The 24640-nt window shown below is 43.1% G+C and overlaps 1 protein-coding gene across 11 annotated transcripts in view; it reads left to right on the forward strand.

Annotated features, from left to right (window-relative positions):
* The window catches only part of SDK2 (sidekick cell adhesion molecule 2), a 727771-nt gene that overhangs the window by 408284 nt on the left and 294847 nt on the right, over positions 1 to 24640 (forward strand). For 10 of the 11 annotated variants that reach the window (XM_056550647.1, XM_056550649.1, XM_056550648.1 and 7 more), the window contains one exon: positions 24172 to 24331. In XM_056550647.1, coding sequence (XP_056406622.1) covers positions 24172 to 24331 — 160 coding nt within the window. Of the gene's footprint in view, positions 1 to 105; positions 134 to 24171; positions 24332 to 24640 lie in introns of those variants that run through there. The other variant, XM_056550654.1, reaches the window with a different exon arrangement.

The following is a 24640-nucleotide window of genomic DNA, read 5'->3' on the forward strand; positions in this document are numbered from 1 at the left end:
AGAGACTTCGCTTTCTGAGAGATAATAAAGCAGATTCTTTTGATATTTGAAGGAATTGCCACTTCTGGCCTTCTGCAATTGTCTATGAGGGCTTCTAGGGGAGACCTAGGAAGTGGAAGAATGGAAAGTACCAGTAAGTAACTTCTGCTCTTCATCTTGTGTTAAAGCTCTACTATTTCTATTCAAAACTTTGTAGATGTTGCAGACCCCCACCACTCGCTAAACACAGCTGCAGTAGTTTCCCCTCACGCCTTGGCTCGGTGCTCAGTCTGATTTCAGGTAATAGACATTTTAGGGTATGTTCACACTATGTAATTACGCGCTGTGAACATAAACATCAGTGTGAATTGGTTTCCGCAAAACCCGTTCACACTGAGCAATTTCAGTGGTGGACAATTCCGCCGCTGAAATTGTTCCGTGCAAAGAAAGATCATGTTCATTCTACATGGCCGTCAATGGTGACGACGCAATGCCACGCGGTCCTACCGACAAAGTATTTCGGTGGCGGCCACCAGAATGGAATCTCCGCTCGCGGAATTCTGCAAGCAGAGATTCCGTTCACTCCGTAGTTTGAGCATACCCTTAGCCTATAAAGCCCATCACCTGCAATCAGATGGACTGAATGCTGTGCCAGGGAGTGAAGCGCACTACTGCTGCATGCTTTAGGCTTCTTTCACACTACAAAATTCTCCGTTTTTAAACATCCGTATGAAGTTCTGTCTGAAAACCAGCTGAAAACGGCAGTAACAAAATCCTATACGTCCGTTAGAAAATCCCATTATAGTCTATGGGATTTTCTAATAGCTGTTTGAATCCATTATAGTCCGTTATTGATAACAGACGATAGTTCGGAAGAAAATAGTTATCTAAACTTTTCACATAACCCTACGACATATTTCTTCCTTTGGGAGAGATCCTGACTTCAAAGTGTTATTACCTCCAGTAGGTGGCACCAGAGAGTGAGCTCTTTTCTTTCTGAGAGAGAGCTACTTTGCATATCCTTTCGTCCCAAAATTCCCAGTGGAGCATGAATAGACTAGAAGTCCCCATATGCCTTTTGGTGCTCTCCTCAAGGAGAAATAATGTCTCTGCAGTTATCATCTCAGATGAGAAGGCCATAAGTGAAAACGTCAAATCGTCAATCAATCTCTCCTGTCATGTTTGACGTAGCCGGGGCTTCTATAGATAGGATGCAGATCTGTTGCTTGGTATGACTTGGTGATTGGTAGAAAATGGTCTAAATCTGCCTTTTTTCAGACATCAAGAATGTCTATCGTTTGGCTAGCTTTTACCATTGGAGTTGACCAATACGAGATAAAAGGTTCTGCTTTTTTTTTCTGAAACAGTGACACTTTTGTCTATGGGCTGTGTTTGGTATTACAGCTCAGCATTTTGGGTCTTGGGTCATACCCACAGGCTTTAAAATACCCAGCTTAGTCTACTAGTGACCAAAGTGACTTGTGACTATGCTTTTGCAAGACTGAAAAGCACAGTTTACCTCTTTTTTGTGTCTCATGAATAAAATGTATGACAGTATACATCAGACCTGTTAAAGCCTATATGTATGCCATGGGCACGCTGCCTTTTCGAGAGTTGAGACATGAAACGTAATGTAAATGGGGCCTTACGTGAACATAGCAATTTCATATACAGCCGTGGACAAGACATGACATGGTTTCTGGGAAAAGATTGCAGCCTTATTTCTAATCTCATGCAACTAAAGAGCCCTTGATAGCATTTTGATCAACATAGTGGAATAAAAAGGCGAGCGGAGAAGAACAGAGGGAAGATGGAGAAGGCGCTAATGACAAGACAGCTTCATTGTAGATGCAGGAAAGGGGGCCGCGTATACAAAGGTTATAAAGACGACATCCTCTCATGCGGAGATGCCAATTACATGGAGGTGGGTTCTGATGACCTCTCAATCATCTCTGTGAACAGGACGACGGATGTCACAATTAATAAGGGAATTAGCTGTTACCACCGTGTAATGACTGTGGGAGCCCCGCAGCCTAAAAAAGACTCCAAAATCGCTGGATTGGGTAAAGTGAGGATGGCTAGTCGCGTGACGGGGTGAATGAGATCCGATAAGGTTTTATGCATTTTAGTATTTATTTTTATACAGTAAATGTAACATTTTTATGTTTAATATTATTCATCTGATTTTTTTCCCCATAATTATTGTAATTGCATATACATTTTTAGCTTAATATACAGAACTATGAAATAAACAATAAGCTAAAAATCATATACTTACAACCATCAGAACAGGAATCCTTCTGTCTGAGGAAGCCTTATTGTTCATTGAAGATATGGTATTTAATCTACAGAGTATCTGCCTGGCTGTCTCCTCAGTCTCTTTGTATTATCTGTCTATAATCTGACAGCATTATCTATCACTGTGCACTATTTCTCCATCTCTATCGTATACCTGTCTGCCTTATTGTCTCCCGGTATATATCCCCTCTGACCTTGCACTAGCCATTTTCCTGTAGGCTTAAACCCCCAGGCACTGAAGAGGTTAACTCCATCCACATTGAAGTTTTGTCCTTGGTTTCCTCTCAAAGTCATTCACAGTCAATTAGCTCAACAACACACATGGATTTTTTTTCCCCCTGAAAGATGGGGAGGGGTGGGGGTAGCAAAAATAAATAAATAAATAAATAAAATATATATATATATATATATATATATATATATATATATGAATGAAATCACCTTTGAATACATAAGGAGAAATGCAAATCTTCATTTTTGTTTGAGTAAAGATTTCATCTGATTTAGAATGAATGAGAGCTGATCTGGGAAAGGATATAAAGAGGAGGAGGAGAAGGGGGGACGTTGCGCTCAGAGGACAAACTGATTTTTTAAAGAGGGCAAAATTTCAGTCCTGAAATGGTTCTATATTACAATATTAATAAAGGGAGATCATCTCAAGACTTATGGATGGAAATAGACCACAAATGACAGCTCTCTGACCCCCCCCCCCCCCCCACACACACACACACACAAATGGGGTCTGACTCCTGCATTATATAGGCTTTGATATAATAAGAGATAAGGCATTACTGCAATCATCATTATCATATTTGCTTTGGTTATATTAACATTTAGCTATTATAGGCCATACTGTGTATACCATCAATTTCACTGGGGTATATTTGGATTGGCCTTGAATTGTAAGCACCTTTTCTGTCATTACAGTAGGGGTCTCAAAACTGTGGCTCTCCAGCTTTTGCAAAACGACAACAGCTGTCCGGGTATGATGAGAGAGCAACAGGTTGGAAACCTTTTAGTGTTATAGTATATTGCATTTTAGGGTTTTACCTTTTATATGGGCTATCAGCTATTCCCAATACTCTCTGCAGTATACCCTTCAATATTCTATGGTGCTAGCTAGTGCGACAATGACACTGCCCACTTTCACCAGTGCCAGCCAGCTAACTTAAAAAAAGACTTCCCTGAGTATTTAAAGGGTACCCGTCATCACGCTCATACTGCCCGAACTACAAGACACCAGGGCATACCCCAAAAGCTTTCTCCCTGCCCGACCAGCTCTATCAATAAAGGCCGATGGAACGTGGAGAAACTGCCATCCCAATGACCTGTGGTTCTGGCAGCATGAAAGTGGTGACCGGTTCCCTTTCATAATCAATCTATAAATCAAGTTGTATGAATCTTTGTATGTGTCCAGTTGCCTAATCTGTCATATTTAAAGGGGTATTCCAGGCAAAACCTTTTTTTATATATATGAACTGGCTCCGGAAAGTTAAACAGATTTGTAAATTACTTCTATTAAAAAATCTTAATCCTTCCAATAGTTATTAGCTTCTGAAGTTTTCTGTCTAACTGCTCAATGATGATGTCACGTCCCAGGAGCTGTGCATGATGGGAGAATATCCCCATAGGAACTGCACAGCTCCCGGGACGTGAGTCATCAGAGAGCAGTTAGACAGAAAACAACAACTCAACTTCAGAAGCTAATAACTATTGGAAGGATTAAGATTTTTTAATAGAAGTAATTTACAAATCTGTTTAACTTTCCGGAGCCAGTTGATATATAAAAAAAAGTTTTGGCCTGGAATACCCCTTTAAGTTTTGTACAGACAAATGGGTATGGCTCCTTAGGTGCCAATCCTGTATCCTAATTCCTATTGTGGAGAACAGTTTGAGGATGGCATACTTCTCATCCATCATAAAGATGGTTACTTCCTTTCCCATTCACAATAGCCCATGGACCCTCCGAATTAGAGGGTTGTGCAGTTATATTAACCTGAAATATATGGGCACCTTTTTTGAAAATTAATAACACATTACTAACAAGGCCATTGTGCAGGACTGATGGGGTGACAACTACGGTAGGTTGCTTACGTGACTATTTGGAGTCATTTGCACAGGCTCCTGACAGCAGTATTATCTGTAAAGCACTGGCGGTGTACCCTTCTGCTGAAATTATGCGGGACAGTGGTCAGGGCACTCAATTTTCCAGAGAGTGTATTCTAAAGAATTAGAGCAGATATACAGCCTGGTTATATTTATACATATTCCCAAAAGACACCTTTAAAATGCAGGGAAATATAGAGTATAGAGTGTCAGTGACCTGTAGAAAAACAATAATTCATGTAGGGCAGCGTCTAAAGTGCATGCATTTTACCATAGTTCATGAGGAATATGATTGACAGCTTGTCAGGTAGAGTCTTAACCAAGCCCGGGTGTGATTGATGGAGAGACTGCATCACCAGCCATTTCAACCCTCCGTTCCTAGAAGAGAATCATTTATATCTGAACCTCTGGCTCTTGGACTCAGAAACACCTTTTTTATTTTTATCTCCCTCCTTTCCTTCCTCGTCCTCCCTTCATCAAAAACAACACCCGTCAAGAAGATGCTCGTCTGAAAGTCATTTCAAAAGCGCAAGGAGTTGTGAGAGCGGGAGAAGGAGGGGGAGATGTAGGAATTGGTTTCTGATCTGCTGTCGGGGGTCTCGTCAAAACTCCGCCATTTCTCAAAGTAACAAATGGACCTTCTCAGTTTTAACCTGTTCATTGCTTGATAATTCCTCAAATTACATGGCTGAAATGGTGTTTTTTCTTTTTTTAAAAAGGGTTAGATCTACAGAATTCCAGGGAAAAGATGTGTTCAGTGTAAACAAAAAAAAACAATGTTCATGGTGATACAACGTGGACTGTGGGGCCTTTGTTTGACAGTGGTGAAGTCCAAATGATGGGACCCCTTGCATTCTTGATCATGGGGTCCTTAGTCTCTTGTTGGAGCAGAGTGGTGGTCATGCATGCACATTGCCAATTCATTAATTGTCTATATTAGCTGCCTGAGATAGCCCAAAGCTGTCACAGCAGTGTCAAAGATATCATTGTTTTATAATGGCAGACTATGCTATTGCCCTCTCCTGGTTGGTCCTATTTTTTTTTCTGTTGGTAAGAAACTGTGCAGAACTCCCCTATCCAGGGAACTGCATTGTCAGCAAATTAATGAAGCAGGGTTTATTGACCAATGGGTCATGGCAAACAAAGGGAAATAAACAGCAGACCTTCCTATCCTTGGGGGAAAAAAGAATGCCATAATAGGGGGCCCATATTGATATTTGTTATAGGGCCCACTTTCCTCTATGTACTTTACTGGATGTCATAGTAGGCTTTGCTTCCTAGTGGCCGACATTTTTAAAACACACTATTTAAAAAAAAAATTCTAAGGCTCGATAACCACTTTAAAGCATTTTACCCAGCCATCACCTTCAAATTTTAATCCCCTTGGATATCACTGTGCATTATGGGTTGTAAGCACCGATGGATAATGTGAGAGCACCTGCACTGAACTGCCCAATAGTGCAGATTGTGATGCCTGAAATCAGCAATGGGATGAAAATACTCTGTATATCAAATCAATGGAAGCTTCAGACAACCCTCCTCTACAGCTCAGTGTATAAACTGTCTGGGACAGAAAGTGTTAAAGGGGAACCTAATTGTGCGCGGCTGGATTAATGCACTTATTCTAAATGCATCTATTCAAGAAGGAGCTTTCATTAGTCTGCTGGTTAATTATATAAAGTTTTAATGGGATGAACCAATATTCAGGAGAATGTCGTTCCAGTTTTGCTGGAAACAGCGATTCAATAATATTTAGCCTTGAAAAAGAAGATAAATAGAGCGCACAGAAAAAGCTGATTCACTATGTGCGCGTCCAATGCCTGAGAATCTGAACCCGCGCTAATGTCTGCAAAATGGATTTAAAACTGGGGAATTACATGGAAGCGGGACACAGTGATGGCGTACTCTGCACTGTTCAGTAGGTTGTGTTTATGCATAATGATATGCTGGGATCAACTTATATTAAACGTTTATTGCTTCATTTGTTTGGATCATTGTTTTAGTTACACATTGGCCTTTGTTCCCTTGGGGTCTGTAAGGGGCTAGTCTGGCTACCCCTGTATTTAGCAGTAGTGGCAGGGGTTCATGTTGGCCATCTTCTCTTAGTGTTCCCTTGGGAAACCAGTCGTCGCTCTTGGGGCCTTGTTTGTAAGTTGTAGTTGACATTGCGGGTACATTTAGTTAGGCCACGTATATGCCTCATTTTGACACATTAGATGGCAGTCACTGGCAGTAGTATCTGGCAAACCCACTAAAGGATTAGACCTAAGCACTAAGGAAGTTTGGTGGCAGCAGTGGTGAAGCTCAAAGAAGGAGAGATGCAGATGTTAGAACTAGTCATAGTTTGGAAGCTGGGTAGAATATAGTGAGGTTCCCCAACATGGCTCTTCAAGAAGCACTCAATATGAATGGTAAAATTGCCTCTTCAATGAATTACATGGATGTGTAGTACCATATTCACTCACTGTATTGACAAAATTGACCTGACCTATTTGTCACCTTCCCATTTTTTCATAATTAATTCTCTGTGTAACATAATCCATTCCAGCACAATGGGTAAGGCTGGGTTCACATCACGTTTTCAGCCATACGGGACCGCATACGGCTGGGGGGAGCTAAAACCGGGCACTCCCGTATCGCTGCTGTATGCCACCCGTATATAATTCATTTCAATGAGCTGACCGGAGTGAAACGCTGACTCCGATCGGCTCATTTTTGCCCCATATGCGGTTTTCCCACCGGACCTATAACCGTGGTGGAGCCCAGTTTTAGGTCCGATGGAAAACCGTATATGGGGCAAAAATGAGCCGACCGGAGTCAGCGTTTCAATCCGGTCGGCTCATTGAAATGAATTACATACGGGCGGCAGTTGGCAGGGATGGTTTTAGCTCCACCCAGCCATATGCAGTCCCATATGGCTGAAGACGTGATGTGAACCCAGCCTAAACCACAGATAAGACTTCCTTATTAGTCTGTATCAAAACATCTTCACAAAGGATTGGGCAACTATTTTTGAAACATGTAATGGTGTCATTGCACTTTGTTTAGTTAAGATGCTTTAAAACAAATTAATAAAACATCTTCTTGTTGGTTTAACCATTGTGCTGGACTGTCCTATGTTAAGAAGAATTAACATTGCTGCTACTGGTCTGAGCCCAGGATACCCACAGAATTAGAGATTGAGGCAAGATAGATTTTATTTGTGGTTGGCTTATACTAAAGATATCATAAATACAGACACCTTATGATTCGAGTATGCCACATATGACACTTTCAAAGGTCCCCATGATTTGAGTATATTACATATGTCCCTATCGGGCACATTCACAGAGGTCCCCATGGTGGTCATATATAAAAACAACAGTTATACCGACATGCACCTCATTTAGCTGTGTAGAGCTGCAGGAGTCATGTTAAAGGGGTACTCTGACCCTAAAACATCTTACCCCCTATCCAAAGTATAGAGGAAAAGATGTCTGATCGCGGGGGTCCCCCCGCAATCTCTCATGCAGAACCTCCATCACGGCCCTTCCCATTGGCTTGCATTGAGGGGGCGGGGCGTGATGTCACGATACTCCGGCTCCGGGGTCATGAGTCTTTAGACACGGAGCAATAATCGTTTCGTGCAGCTGAGATGGGGGATAAGATGTCTTAGGGCTGCAGTACCCCTTTACCCTCACAAAGTCAATGGAGACAGGGTTGAGTTCGAGTTGCACACACTAGCTTACAATTGATAACACCTTTGCCTTTATCTAGAGGCCTCCTTTAAAAAAATCACAGGTAAATATTATCGATTGGCATTTTACAAAAAATGTTTGCAATAGTTCCCACACAAAAGCCTGTATGTTAGAGCTAAGCATCATAGTGCATGACCTCCACATCTATGCATGTATATTCCTTGAAGGCCAATAGCTATTGGAAGGATTAAGAATAACAGATTTGTCGTAATTGAGAACACAAGGCCTGAGTTAGCAACTCAAGTGTTAATGTCTGCCAAGAGATTCTCAATGTCGTGGCTGTTCAGAGCTGTATCCCCTCTGTATATGGGTATTAGGTGAACACATCTCTGTGTACACAAGACTTTATAGCAGATTTGTATGGTGAGCCGCACACAAGCGCCAGCTCCCCTCTCCGGTCATTCCCTCCCTCCCAGAGCAGTGTAATTCCTACAGCCTTCCCAACAGCTTGCTGAGATATGACTGTGCCATCTCCTAACTAACCTCCTGCAACCCCTAAAAGATTATCCAAGGGCCCAGGAGAGTGGTCATGTGGCCTTGTGTTAAAGTAGAGAGAAGAGGTCAACGACAGGAAATATGTCTCCTGTCAAAACTATACAAAAGCACTTTCTATTGATGCTCAAACGCAAGATGCACACCACGTCAGCACTATGTACTGGATACAATGGGAAAAACACTCCTACATCCTATTTTATAAATATATACTCTGTAGCCTCACTGTCGCAAAATGCACTTTGAAAATGCACTTCTAGTATTTGGAGTCAGGTGATTAGGTTGGTCTCATTAGGTGTATTGTAGTGATTACTCACCACCCCCTCTCTCTGCAAAGCCAGAGAGAGGGGGCTGCTACATCAGCTAAAACAGGTAAGCACACGGCATACACAAGAACCTCTACACTCTGTATCAATAGCCTATGTTGCACTGTATTAGCAAAAACAAAAAACCTCAGAAATGCTTCTTCAAATTATCATGTTTTTCAAAGGCAGAATAGGAGTGCTCGAAGAATAATAATTCTAGATATTATAAAAATGTTTTATACTTGTGCTGCACAGGACATAGTTCCGATGTTAAGCATGTAGTGCTGCAGGGAATATTCCATCTCTTATGGTTGTCCTCATTACATCTGTAGACTGTATTCTGCTGTAAATGACACCAATATTCTACTAATGGATCTGCAGGACAAGTCTGAGGGTGCATTCACACCACGTTTGGCTGATGTGGCGGGGAAATTTCAAAACCAGCCACTACCATATCCGGCACCACATCTCATTCATTTAAATGCACTGACCGAAATGACGCGGAGACTCCAGTCGGCTCATTTTTGCATTGTGTCCGGTTTGGTAGCCGGAATGAAAACCGTGGCATACCAAGCCAAACGGGGTGTGAATGCACCTTAAAGGGGTACTCCACCCCTAGACATCTTACCCCCTATCCAAAGGATAGGGGATAAGATGTCTGATCGCGGGGGTCCCGCCGCTGGGGACCCCCTCAACATAGCATGCGGCACCCACCTGTTTCTGCTCTGGAAGCGCAGGAGGGTCTGGGTCCCGACCACCGGAACGTTAGTCCGTGAAGTCATGACTCCGCCCCCGTGTGACGTCACGCCCCGTCCCCTCAATGCAAGTCTATGGGAGGGGGCGTGGTGGCCGTCACGCCCCCTCCCATAGACTTGCATTGAGGGGACCACATGCTATATTGCGGGGGTCCCCAGCGGCGGGACCCCCGCGATCAGACATCTTATCCCCTATCCTTTGGATAGGGGATAAGATGTCTAGGGGTGCAGTACCCCTTTGTCTCTTGCTTTTCCTTGCAGACCTGTGCCCGCATTGAAATGTTCTTCTCATTATAATATTACATTTTTAGTTATGCTGTTTCTTGATATATTCTTTAATGCGTCTTAATTCTGTGTGCAGGAACTAATGAAGGACATGCTTTAGTATATCTGTTTTTCATCTCTGTCCCTATAACTTTCCCTTTGTACTTTGTTATTATTGTGTTCCCAAAAGTTTTGTTCAGCTCAGTTGTCAAAGCTCCGGCATTGCTGCCCTTTTCTCTACTGATTGAGTATGCAAGTTTTGGAAGGGGACCAGGAAAGTCAGCACAATGTGAAGAATTAATCCCTTAAGCGAGATTGCAGAATACACAGAATCCTTTATTATCCTCACTTCTGACATTAACCAATCAAAACTCTGCATATGCTGCGGTTGCAGATTTCTTTCCTCCAATAGGGGACTGTGAAATGCAGCAGCGCAGAGTGTTATGATTGGCCGACAACTTTTTCCCGAGTGGGTGATTGTCAAGGAGGGGGTTGGATCAGGATGGGGCTATAATGGTGTACACTCTTCTTATTTATAGTGGATAGTAAAACAGTCGATCTTCATTTCCTGCCATAATTGTCAACCATTAAAAGATAAAGATGGTGTTTTCAGAGTCAGATATTGGCTTCTACCAATGTGTTATGTTTAGTTGGGATCACTTATTCACAAATTCCATATTCCTCTGCCTATTGTCCTGACAACTGCTCTTGGGATCTTCCTCCAAAAAATAGTTTTCCCTTTATCAAGTCCTTTAGGCACTGGCCTAAAACAAGATGGCTATGTTCACACAGATGTGCAATAGTATTCTCTTTTTTGATGCCTTGCGAACCCTTCTCTCATCCTTTCGACATATAGGGAAATCATCTTACCTTGGGAAAGAAGTAGAAACAAACTTCCTTCGAAAAAATGATGTCTTTGGAGGATAATCCTATATTGTAGTCAGGTGAATTTTCTATAAGAAGATTGTGAAATATCTTTAAGGGTGAAGCTCCTGCCTGGTTATTCCCTGGAATATGATGGAGGTGCATTGTATAAGTTAGTGACAGAGCTGTGCGCAAAGCCTCCGAACAGCGAAAATCCATCTTCTCCAGGGGCAAAGTAATGGTTTCATGAAATATTTAGCAATTTCTCTTTCTTTAATCCCTGGTCAGCCAGAGGGATATTGAAGAGGGGAAAAATAGCATTTAAAGGAAGAAGCAAATGAGTTTTGTCCTTTGCACGCATTGGATTTGCCTAGCCAGTGACTCGAGGCATGACAGAATGATAACTTAGTGTCACCTGCGTAGAGCTGGCAGATATATGGGAGATGGATAATAATCATTGTGATTAAGACTACCGATACCTCAGAGCCAGTGAGAGCATCGAAGCTTCAGGCTCCCAGCAGGTGCAATCTCCAGCCATTTAGTAGTAACCCAATTGGTTTATTAGTCTACACTGGGTCCATTATTGCCTAGTTATGATCCATCTGCATAAGAGAAGCTTCATGACACTGACAATTGGGATCTATGTCTGAACTTGCACAATGCATGTAACATGTATCACAAGGTATGAAAGAGCTGTCAGAAATCACAGTAACAATTCCAACCACTTTTGCTAGAATTGGCAATTCTTTTAGCCAGGGCCTCTAACTATACCAGGACTAGGTACTGGACTACACATGTAAAGGTTTGGATTGATTCAACCTTAGGCCCCAGGGGTGGGAAATACCAATTCCTCATTCAAATGCTCTGTTGTAAAGTCCATGGGCCATAAGATGACTGTGTGCAATGGATAATTTTATGATGGGGTTATACAGTATCCAGAGGGAAAAACCTACCAGGCGACACAAGTCACCTGTAGGCCTCATTTTCCCTGTTAGCTAAGGCTCTATGGCACCCTGTTGGCAAATACATGGTGGTGAACTTTCCAAGTTAGCAGATGGTGAATCAGGTTTGAGATCCCATTACTATGGGTAACACCAGCAAGTAACTATTTCAGTTATTAGAAGCTACTAGAAGTAGGATCTGAGATTGTGGTGTGCCAGCAGGAAATTGAATAGTTAATAAAACCAGGGTATAGCAACAGCATTATAGAAGAGTGAAATACGTGTTGCAAGAGGTTAGTCGAGCAATTCGGGATTTGTCAATGAAGCTATAGCAAAGGAAAATATATGGCAAAGAAGGGAGTAAGAGGAAGGAATCCAAAATGGTAGTGCAAGTCCAAGTTCAAGTGACAACCATGTTGGGAAAAACATACAAGGCTTTCTCACAAAAAAACACATTTAAAGCATACCTGTCATTTCCGGCAACTTTTCGGTATAGGCTGCCCTGTGTGTACACTATTTCTGGTCATTTTATAACTTCTGCTCTGCAGGTTTCATCTGTAATTTGCAGTTCTCCCACATCTGGTAAGTGGGGCTCCCTCCATAGACTCGTATTGCTTGTCTTGCAGACACATGACAAAGTTAAAGGGGTATTTCAGTAAAAAAAAAAAAAAAATTTCCTATATGAACGAGCTCAAGAAATGTAAACAGATTTGTAAATTACTTCTATTAAAAAATCTTAATGGCAGTGTTGGCCAAGTTAGTGCCCTCAGGCTTTGTTCACTCCCGCCTGCAACCTATGGCTCTGCAGTTGAAGGCAGTCCGGGGCCTGCTGGGAATTTTAGTTTTGCAATGACTGGAAAGCCACTGGTTGGGGAACGCCATTCTAAGCCAACATAACTTTTTGGGTTGTATATTGCACATCGGCACAGTATGAAGCTCTCTTGAAATACATCATTGACCTGGAATAATAAAAATGAATAAGTAGCACGATCTCACTCCAGAACGCAGCCAGATTACATCCGGAACACATGACACAGCCGCGTAAACTTCCACCTACTCTACAGTTTCCTCTTTGAAAGCGTGCCATTGTTTGACAACACTGTTGGTGAATGAGTAATCCCCCTGAGTGTACGGCGGCTACAAAAGTTTTTTTCCTCCTCTGAAATATTAATTCCCCTCTTCTTTCCTTTGGTGATTCCTGCTCTTTACTGTTCTAATCTCCTTAGTGCTTCTTCCGTACAAGTGTAGGAGCCTTCCTTCTCTATAGCAGGCTCTGCTCACCGCAACCCTCAGCATCTTCTGCAGGAAAGAAAAAAAAAAAGAGAAATACTTGACTCTCGGCCAGGACAATAAGAGCTTTTTTTTATTATTGCTATTTATTCCTACTCATTTTTTTTCTTCTATCCTCACACACAGGATTAGAATTTTTCAGTACTCAGGCAGCTAGGATTAACGCTGCTACAAGAGAGTTTAGTGTTTTGCCGCTTCTTGCTACCGAGGCCTCAAAGATTGACTGAAATGTCACATCAAACATTGGCCGGTAACTCTTGCTCCCCTGGCCTCAAGCGAGTTGTTTCGGAAGGGGGGGGGGGGGTCTTTGTAATTGACGGAGTGAATGCTGGAACCGTATGAATGCCGTAACACCTAAAGAAACGGGAGGATTAGTGAAATTGTGTGTGATGGTCAGAATTCAGGAAAAATACAATCTCTCCATCAGATCCCAGTGTGGACTTGGCTAAAGTTGTTTATTTCATTACCATTTGTGATGCAGGCAAGCAGAATGATGCTGTACTTCAAGTTCAAATTCATTCTAAACCGATACAAGGGTTATTCTCGTTAAATGAGCTTTGAGAAAATGTGTTTATAGAGACAAGTTACCGATTTCACACTGTGCGCTCTTGACAGGCTTTTTTTTTTTAATCCTGTACCCGAAGTGTGAATGTACCATTGTCCTGCATCCTTATTCTTCGTGCATCATTGTCCTGTACCACAAGTGTCAGCATCCTGTATCCCAAGTGTCTTTGTTCTGTAGCCCAAGTTTCAGCCTGTCATTATCCTTTACCCCAAGTGTCAGTGTGTCATTATCCTTTACCCCAAGTGTCAGTGTCATTATCCTTTACCCCAAGTGTCACTGTCATTATCCTTTACCCCAAGTGTCAGTGTCATTATCCTTTACCCCAAGTGTCAGTGTCATTATCCTTTACCCCAAGTGTCAGTGTGTCATTATCCTTTACCCCAAGTGTCACTGTCATTATCCTTTACCCCAAGTGTCAGTGTGTCATTATCCTTTACCCCAAGTGTCAGTGTCATTATCCTTTACCCCAAGTGTCAGTGTGTCATTATCCTTTACCCCAAGTGTCAGTGTGTCATTATCCTTTATCCCAAGTGTCAGTGTCATTATCCTTTACCCCAAGTGTCAGTGTGTCATTATCCTTTACCCCAAGTGTCAGTGTCATTATCCTTTACCCCAAGTGTCAGTGTCATTATCCTTTACCCCAAGTGTCAGTGTCATTATCCTTTACCCCAAGTGTCAGTGTGTCATTATCCTTTACCCCAAGTGTCAGTGTCATTATCCTTTACCCCAAGTGTCAGTGTCATTATCCTTTACCCCAAGTGTCAGTGTGTCATTATCCTTTACCCCAAGTGTCAGTGTGTCATTATCCTTTACCCCAAGTGTCAGTGTGTCATTATCCTGTACCCCAAGTGTCAGTGTGTCATTATTCTATACCCCAAGTGTCAGTGTGTCATTATCCTGTACCCAAGTGTCAGTGTGTCATTATCCTTTACCCCAAGTGTCAGTGTGTCATTATCCTTTACCCCAAGTGTCAGTGTGTCATTATCCTGTACCCCAAGTGTCAGTGTATTATTATCCTGTACCCCAAGTGTCAGTGTGTCATTATCCTTTACCCCAAGTGTCAGTGTGTCATTATCCTTTACCCCAAGTGTCAGTGTGTCATTATCCTATACCCCAAGTGTCAGTGTGTCATTATCCTATACTTCAAGTGTCAGTGTATCATTATCCTGTACCCCAAGTGTCAGTGTATTATTATCCTTTACCCCAAGTGTCAGTGTGTCATTATCCTTTACCCCAAGTGTCAGTGTCATTATCCTGTACCTCCAGAGTCAGCATGTCATTATCCTTTACCCCAAGTGTCAGTGTGTCATTATCCTTTACCCCAAGTGTCAGTGTGTCATTATCCTTTACCCCAAGTGTCAGTGTGTCATTATCCTTTACCCCAAGTGTCAGTGTGTCATTATCCTTTACCCCAAGTGTCAGTGTGTCATTATCCTTTACCCCAAGTGTCAGTGTGTCATTATCCTTTACCCCAAGTGTCAGTGTGTCATTATCCTTTACCCCAAGTGTCAGTGTGTCATTATCCTTTACCCCAAGTGTCGGAGTATAGGATAATGACACACTGACACTTGGAGTATAGGATAATGACACACTAAGTGTCAGTGTGTCATTATCCTATACCCCAAGTGTCAGTGTGTCATTATCCTATACCCCAAGTGTCAGTGTGTCATTATCCTATACCCCAAGTGTCAGTGTGTCATTATCCTATACCCCAAGTGTCATTATCTTGTACCCCAAGTGTCAGCGTGTCTTTATCCTGTACCCAAAGTGTCAGCGTGTCATTATCCTGTACACAAAGTGTCAGTGTATCCTTGTTCTCCAACATAACATGTCAGAATTACAGAACCTCACACTTCATTTTGCCTTTTTAACCCCACATTTCACATTTATTACATTTTGTAGCCATGTATTTAAGTGAATATTTTTTAGTTTTCATCTAATACAATAGATCATGAATAAGAAATGGTGACTTTCTATATTCCGATTCCGAGCCCAGAATCCTTGCATGGCGTATTGACTCTTCATATTGTTACATTATATTTCTTAAATTTTAGGACTGCTTGGGCTGGTAGTTCTTGGGCTGGTAGTTCTTAAAAATAGCTGATTTTTCTCAGTTCATCCAGGAAATATATTATTGCCTCAGACCCTTATTAGAGCTGTGGGCACAATGTATACGTGTTTATTTGTGAATTTGGCAAATGTGTTGTACATGTTGTGTGGATTAACAAAATTAAGCATTGAGGAAAAAATACATGAGATAACATGTGATTTCTGCCCCGCAGAGCTTTCTATCTAAACGAGATCTCTCCAAGGATTAATTTAATCCTTTGCTTGGGTTCTGAGCTGTTTTCTTGCTCTATACTTTTCCTTTCTGCTGTGGCAAAGGCTTTGCTTATTTCTCTCCTACCAGTCAGCCTTCCCAGATGATCTTACTTATTAAAAGGGGTACTCTGGTGGAAAACATATATTTTTTTTTATCAACTGGTGCCAGAAAGTTAAATAGATTTGTAAATTTTTACTTCTATTATTTTTTTTTACCCTTCCAGTACTTCCAGTATTGTCTTGTCCACAGTGCTCTCTGCTGGAGAAAATCCCCATAGCAAACCTATGCTGCTCTGGACAGTTCTTGACACGAACAGAGATGTCAGCAGAGAGCAATGTGGACAAGACAATGAAGAAATTTAAAAAATAATTTCCTCTGTAGCATACAACTGCTAATAAGTTGTTACGCCTAGCGCTCCGGGTCCCCGCTCCTCCCCGGAGCGCTCACGGCGTCTTTCTCCCTGCAGCGCCCCGGTCGGTCCCGCTGACCGGGAGCGCTGCACTGTCATGGCCGTCGGGGATGCGATTCGCACAGCGGGACGCGCCCGCTCGCGAATCGCATCCCAGGTCACTTACCCGTCCCGGTCCCCTGCTGTCATGTGCTGGCGCGCGCGGCTCCGCTCTCTAGGGCGCGCGCGCGCGCCAGCTCTCTGAGACTTAAAGGGCCAGTGCACCAATGATTGGTGCCTGGCCCAATTAGCTTAATTGGCTTCCACCTGCTCCCTGGCTATATCTGATCTCCTCCCATGCACTCCCTTGCCGGATCTTGTTGCCTTGTGCCAGTGAAAGCGTTTAGTGTGTCCAAAGCCTGTGTACCTGAACTTCTGCTATCCATCCTGACTACGAACCTTGCCGCCTGCCCCCGACCTTCTGCTACGTCTGACCTTGCCTCTGCCTAGTCCTTCTGTCCCACGCCTTCTCAGCAGTCAGCGAGGTTGAGCCGTTGCTAGTGGATACGACCTGGTTGCTACTGCCGCAGCAAGACCATCCCGCTTTGCGGCGGGCTCTGGTGAAAACCAGTAGCCTCTTAGAACCGGTCCACTAGCACGGTCCACGCCAATCCCTCGCTGACACAGCGGATCCACAACCCGTAGCCGAATCGTGACATAAGTACTGAAAGGATTAAGATTTTTAATCCAAATCTGTTTAACTTTCTGGCACCAGTTAATTTAAAAAAAAAAAAGGTTTCCACCGGAGTACCCCTTGAACACTAAGGTTATTTCTATGCTATTGCTGAACTATGGCCCCATAACAAACATTGTAAAGCTTCCTACCATTACTATGACCATTGTCATTTGTGAACTCACAGAAAATATGTAGAGATCTACAATTCTTTTTCCATATGGTGTATACTGTAAAGAGCAACAGATGTCATGGAAAGTGATATACACTATATATACATAGTAATTGGCCACAGCTCTTAAAGGGATATTCCGGGCAAAAACATTTTATGCCCTATCTAAAGGATAGGGGATAAGATGTCTGATCGCGGGGGGGCCCGCTGCTGAGACCCCCCGCGATCTCCCTGCAGCACCCACATTCTATGCGGGTACTGAATCTCCAGTTTCGGAAACCTCCAGGTTTCCGGCACTGGGGACGTGACGTTATGCCCCCTCCATTCATGTCTATGGGAGGGGGCGTGACTGCCATCATGCCCCCTCCCATAGACATGAATGGAGGGGGCATGACATAGAATGCAGGTGCTGCAGGGAGATTGCGGGGGGTCTCAGCAGCGGGCCCCCCGCGATCAGACATCTTATCCCCTATCCTTTGGATAGAGGATAAAATATTTTGGCCCGGAATACCCCTTTAATTGAATGCAGATGTTTACTTTAGTCCCATTGCCACAGCTGTATAAAATCCAGTCCCTACCAATGCAGTTGCCATTATTGTCATTCTAAAGCGCTCACTAATACCAATCTGGTGCTGCAATAGGAGCCACCACTGCAACAAGTCAGTTCCGGAAATGTCTTCACTCCTAGTTCTTCCACCATCAGCTGTGAGTGATATTATTGAGAAGTAGAAATGTTTAGGAACCTCAGCCACAAAGACAGAGCGGGGTGGCTGAGTGCTGAGGTGCAAAGTGCATAATAGTCGCCAATGCACCAATGACACAATAACTGCAGAGACCAAACCACATCACACATTACCATCAGCGCAAATGCTTTGCCCCACCAAGAGTTTAATAGCATGGGTTTTCATAGCCCAGCAGCTGCATGCCAGCCTTACATTACCAGTCACATTGCCAAGCATCAGATGAAGCAGTGTAATTCTGCCACCACTTGATTCTGGAGAAGAGGAAACATGTTCTCTGAAGTGACCGATCAAACTTCTTTATCTGGCATCTGATGGACAAGTCTGGGTTTGGTGAATTCCAGGAGAACGCTACTTGCCTGACTACATGTCCGAGAGGCATTCAAACTATGAGTCGAGCGCAGATATATAGACCATGGGTCCCGGCTGTTGTTAGCCACTCACTGCTAATAGCTGACATTAGTGATCATGCTGATGTCCACCATTAAAGGGGTTGTCCCACCAGGTTACTTGGGACTTTTCCTACTCAGTCGGCCTGTTTGCAGCAGCCGTAGGTGGTCAGGAAAGCCAATAACAGCCAAAGCAGGGAAGTTACCGAATTTCCGTAACTCCCATTGATTTTAATGGGAGTTGCACAAACTGCACTGCCCCGCAGGCTACTATGTTTACATAACTCCTCAAGTTATGTAAAGAGTGCGGCTTGTGGTGCTACACCTATGGATTTTCAATGGGATGTCCCAAAAGCTCCTTCAGGTGTAGTCTATAAGGTGCAGTCTATAATCCTTTTGTCCATATAGTTTATCTATGCACGTTTCATTCTAAAAATGATTGCATGTGTTGTAAAACCTTAGATAAAAAAAGATAAAAAGAGATTGAACTAGGGAAGTAGTAATATTATTCATTTTTTCCGGTCAGCACTTTACATCTCCGTTATGTGCGGGTGAGAGTTAACACTTGGTTGATTCTATTTTAAAGAAGTGTAATAACATGAATTACCCTGCGAACAATTCAGCTTCCCAGCTCCGGTAAAATATCTTGCTTCTGATTAATAATTCCTGGTGGGGCCGGGGATGTATAAGCCGTGGGTGATTGGTTTCCCCGAGTGTTGAGTGCGCACATCAAACATTTAAAACGTTTAAGTTGACAATTTGGAGTTTGTTCGGCTGCGATCTGCTCCGGGGCCAGCCTGAGCTCATCAAATATACATACCATCTGAGTATGAATCACATCCTATGGCAGGTTAGGTGCAGAAAGGGTTTCTCTTAGAGCCAATGTAGATTTTGTCAATGGTTCCTCTAATAGCTTTCTAGACCATGATATTCGACAGCTCAAAGAATAGCCTGGTCCCAAGAGCTCACCATTAGATCAGGCATCAAAAACAAAAGAAGGCGGCAATGCAAAGAAATTTCAACATGAAGACATCATTTTTATAGACCCTGAGGTCCGAGTTCAGTTTTAATTACCCAAAGGTGACGTCATGAATCGGTACGACTCCCAGTGCTGTGTGAGAGCAGAAATACTCAACTATACGCTCTTAAATATTTCAGACGTTCTTCCACATCATAAGTCAAATTCCCTTTGATTGCAAGAAGTGTTTTAAGACACCTTCAAATAATACAATAGGGGAGATTTTTTTAATTCTTACACTCTGTTCATACACTGATTTTCAGATGAATTCTGGTCCAAAACCATGTCCAATTATCTTTTTATTAGAAAATAGTGATGTAGGGAATAAAGGTTGGGTTGCAGTATGCAGATTAGTCTCATCGTATGGGACTATTTCACATCCACCATGAAAATACCTGCTAGACTAGGCGGGTAGAAAATGGGGCACATTTATCACAGTGGCAGTCGTTGTGGGAAAGACTTGACACATCTTGCTAGAGATCACTTGATAAGCTGATTTCAGACTATGACTTTGCAACAATGTGCAGTTTGTCACATTTAAAGGGATTGTCCAGGGAGCAGTACATGTATTACCCTAAAGGGGTTTCCAGAGAGCAACACTCCACTTGTAAGGTATACCTTCCAAGATGAGAGAAGGCGGGTACCATATCCCCATCACGTATCCTCACATTCAAGCGAAATGCCGCATGCAATGTCCCATGGCCATACATTGTATAATACCGGCAACATCACTCGGCTATTGGATTTTTCATGCTGGAGTTGTTTCGTCTGCATGTAATGATCGCGATATGGTAACTGCCTCCTCTTGTCTCCGAAGGTATAAGGAATTAGGAAGCTGGCTCTGGAAATTGATCTAGATAGAGAAGTAAAAGCTGTAGGTAGCCACTTCAATTCAGGAATCAGCAACCAATTGTCAAGTTAGGTTAAAAGAGTAGGTAGAAAAACTATATAGACAAAAAACAAAAGAGCGCAGAGCTTCCCATAGAGTAGTATTGTCAGGTAGGGTGATGCAAAACAATGTGCCTTAAATTGGTTTGCTCACCTTCTGTTGTTGTGTATGGCAAGACACAACAACTTATCAAGCATGTAGGATTATCCTTATAGGTGGTGCTGCCTCCCGGTGATCGGCATCTCATTATTCCAAGCGGGTGTTAAGTAAAAGGTAACTTTAATAGCCGGTGAACACAGATGCGTTTCGAGGTGGCAACCTCTTTCTCAATGTGAATAATGTAAAGCCTTATTCACATTGAGAAAGAGGTTGCCACCTCGAAACGCGTCTCTGTTCACCGGCTATTAAAGTTACCTTTTACTAAACACCCGCTTGGAATAATTTTACTGATGTGGATTGCGCCAGGTACCCAGCAATTTTTACCTTTCTACCTACTCTGCATTCATCGGTCCGGACCATCCGAGACGCCGATCACCGGGAGGCAGCACCACCTAAAAGGATAATCCTACATGCTTGATAAGTTGTTGTGTCTTTCCATACACAACAACAGAAGGTGAGCAAACCAATTTAATGCACATTGTTTTGCATCACCCTACCTGACAATACTACTCTATGGGAAGCTCTGCGCTCTTTTGTTTTTTGTCTATATAGTTTTCACAAGTTAGGTTAAAAGACACTGCCCTCTTTACGTCACATATGGGAGATCTATTCTCCTGCATTTCTTTCTAAATCATAAGGAGGATTGGATACTTATGGGAGAGTGAACACATTCACAAGGGGTTTCACAGTGGAAGGAATGGGGTTTCTTGCAGTACCGGATGAGGCAGTGGCCTGCTGGTCCATATCATTAGATGGATAAGGATGCCATCTTGGCATGGGACGCCTCTTGTGAGGTGGAGAGTTAGGGCATGTAACATGTATCAGGTTTACTACTTGGCCCATTCATATAAGTTTTGTACAATATGAGGTGCCTGACTTTTCTTTTTCTCTCATTTGAAGTCAGAAGAAATACTTGTCATAGTAAAACACTTTCCGTTGACCTATGAATACTTAAACTCTTGCTAAACAGTCTTTAGAAAGTGATGGTCGTCATGTTAGCGGCTCACGTTCATTGTCATCCAGCAGAGAGTTTACCACCTAGCTATACAGGGCAGTACTCCAGTAATTCATCAGCAAGGCATCGCATAGGACAAGACGTAAAGTGACTTATAATTGCTTAAAGCGCCGCTCCTCCAGAGAGCTCAGTGTGTCTGACAATCTCCGCCGCTCTATTTTCTCGGGATTAGCTCCATGCTGGGCCAGAATGGGCAAAGGATTATTTTAAACAATAATCCTGCATCCGGACAGACGAGACAAGGGTGGACAACAAAACAATTTATGATATCATACTGAGAATCTCCCCTGATGAGGAACAAATTATGGGATATAAAATGAGAAATAAAAGCTGAGGGGGCACAACCGCTCCTTCAGTTGTTTATATATAGTTTAAATTGGGTGCAGGATTAAGTGCAACTGAGAGTGGAGGGAGGGGGGACACTTAGGGAGCCACAATGACTTTCCCCACTGTTATATATTACTTGATGCTACCTTGTGTCTTATCAGCTGTATCACTTTTGTTTTCTGTAACTCTATTCCTTGTATGCAGCAACATAACAAATAATCAGGGGACCCCATAGCAAAACCTGCAGCGGGGCCCTAGTCCACCATGATCAACTTCAGCAGTAACTTCAGGCAAAGCTTATAATTACTTTGCTCTCTCTAATTGTGCGCAGTGCACACAGTGATGTGACAGGACAGGAATAATGCTATCAGTGATGTTACAGTACAGAGATAATGCTCACAGTGATGTCACAGTAGTTTGATAACATAAAGGAACCAGGATAATGTGTACGTTAATGTCATGGTACAGAAATAATGCTGACATTACAGGGCCTATGTATAGAATAATGCACAATGTGATGTCACAGTACAGGGATAATGCACAAAGGGCTGTCACAGTACAGGGATAGTGTACAGAACATTGTCACAATAAAGGGTAATACACACAGTAATGCCATAGCACAGGGATAATGCTCACAGTGATTTTACAATACAGTGACAGTGCACACAAGCATCTCTAACTTTCAGGAAATGCTTAGGGTTGTACATTTGCAACAGTTGAAGAGCCTATGGTTATTAATTTAAGATAATTTTAAAGTGATTATCCAACCTTTTAAAAGGGAAAGTGACAACCGATTCACTTGCACCAAACCCAGTACAAGGGTTTATAGTGCGGGCGAGCCGGATCCCGCTATTAGCAGTGGAGGCTAATACAGCGGGCATCTCTGGAAGGTAAGTGATACCTTGTTGTAATCTGGTGTATGCACACTAAACCCCATGTATTTGGTTTAGTGCAGGTAAACTGTCTGTCAGTTTCCCTTAAAGGGGTACTCCGCTGTTAGACATCTTATCCCCTATCCAAAGGATAGGGGATAAGATGTCTGATCGTGGGGGGGCCTGCCGCTGGGGATCCCCGTGATCCCTCCTGCAGCAGCCCGGTACCTTAGCAGGCCGGAGCGAAGTTTTCTCCGAGGCTGATGACTGGTGGTGCAGGGAATAGTCATGGCTATCACGCCCCCTCCGATAGACTTGTATTGATGGGGCGGAGCACAAGGTCACGGGGGGTGGGCCATGACGTCACGATGCCCTGTCCCCTGCACCGCCCATCATCGGCCTCGGAGAAAACTTAGCTCCGGGCTGCTGCAGGGGGGATCGCAGGGGGCTGGGGATAAGATGTCTGGGGGCGGAGTACCCCTTAAAAGCACAGGGGACCCTACCCTTAAAGTCAATGGTTAGCAAAATCAACTGCAAAAAATACGCAAATACGGTCCATGTGACCCTACCCTTAAAGTCATTGCTTATGCTCAGGACCGGCCTTCAAGATTACATCAGTAGGCTGTTCAACTCGCTTCCCCTTGTTGATCAACAATTTGAGGAGATCACAGCAATTGTGCGAGAGCTACATCCTCCTCAGTGTTTACCTGCACCTGTACTTTTAGTAGCAGCATTACAAAAAACTTCAGTGTCGTCCCATTGTAGTTAACAACAAGCTAACACTGCGGTACCTTGTATCACAACTACTAACATTACACAGATGGAAAGGACAAGTGCAGGTAAACACTGAAATGGCTGTGCTGCTGGGGCTCGCTCTGCAGTCCCTTCAAACAGCCTATTTTCAGGATGGGCCCCCAATATTCTATCTGTTTAAAAAGCCTGGGTAACTCTCTTAAGGTGTAGAAACATTTCAGTGGATTAAATATGCTGTAAGGAGGGAGGTGACATTTTATCTAATCCTTTTCTGGTACACAAGGCGCTGTTTGTAGTGAACTGTAGTGTTTATACAGGATACCATCTCCCTCGACAGCTCCATGGCATTGCAGAAGTCGTTCTGTGTTCCCAGCCTTGGTATTTTGTGGCGTTTATCGGGTTTTATGTTTTCAGTTTAGAAGTCTAATGAGATGTGCGGTTCGGTGCCCGGCAGATCTACATGCGTGTGTGCCATTCTGTGATGTTATACAAGCTTTCATTTCTATTTGCCCTTTCCAGTGACCTTTTGTTCCTCTTTCTGTAGCCCGTGAAATATCCTTTCTGTGTGTACATTGCCGTAGTAATATATTTGAACATTGCTCACCTATTCCCGTCTCTCTCCATTCTCAGGGCTCCATGTATTAATAATGAGACTTCCATATAGACAGTCCACTGTGAGCTGCCACTCTCTCCTTACTGTTAGAAGTGTAGAAACCCAGCTATGATGTTGAAGCCAGATCTGTGAACTTTACCATGTTGTATCGCTTGATCTCACACCTTCCTATTTTCTGTTTTAGATGATGTCCCTCCATACTTCAAGACTGAGCCGGTTCGCAGTCAGGTCCACCTGGAGGGGAATCGCCTTGTCCTTACCTGCATGGCGGAGGGGAGCTGGCCTCTGGAATTCAAATGGCTTCATGACCACAAAGAGCTCACTAAATTCTCACTGGAATACAGGTCTGTGCTATGTTACTGAGATACTGATACCAACTTGTGATACCAGTACTAGCTAAGTACATACCATTCTGGGCCCTCCTGTGGTCCTCACTGTTGATTCACATTGTAAAGAAATGTTCCCATTCCTTTCAGCCCTGTATGATATCATTATACCTCCCAACACTTAAATCCCCATCCACAGGTCATTGTTAAACTGTACCCCCAATCCACATAGGGAAATACTCACTGCCCCTTTGGGGCCTGGTATTATTAGAACCCTTCACACATGCGTATTTTTGCTGCAGATTTGCTTCAGCAGATTTTTCTGCC

The sequence above is a fragment of the Hyla sarda genome, chromosome 13 (assembly GCF_029499605.1).
Source record: "Hyla sarda isolate aHylSar1 chromosome 13, aHylSar1.hap1, whole genome shotgun sequence".
NCBI classification, from domain to species: Eukaryota; Metazoa; Chordata; class Amphibia; order Anura; family Hylidae; genus Hyla; species Hyla sarda.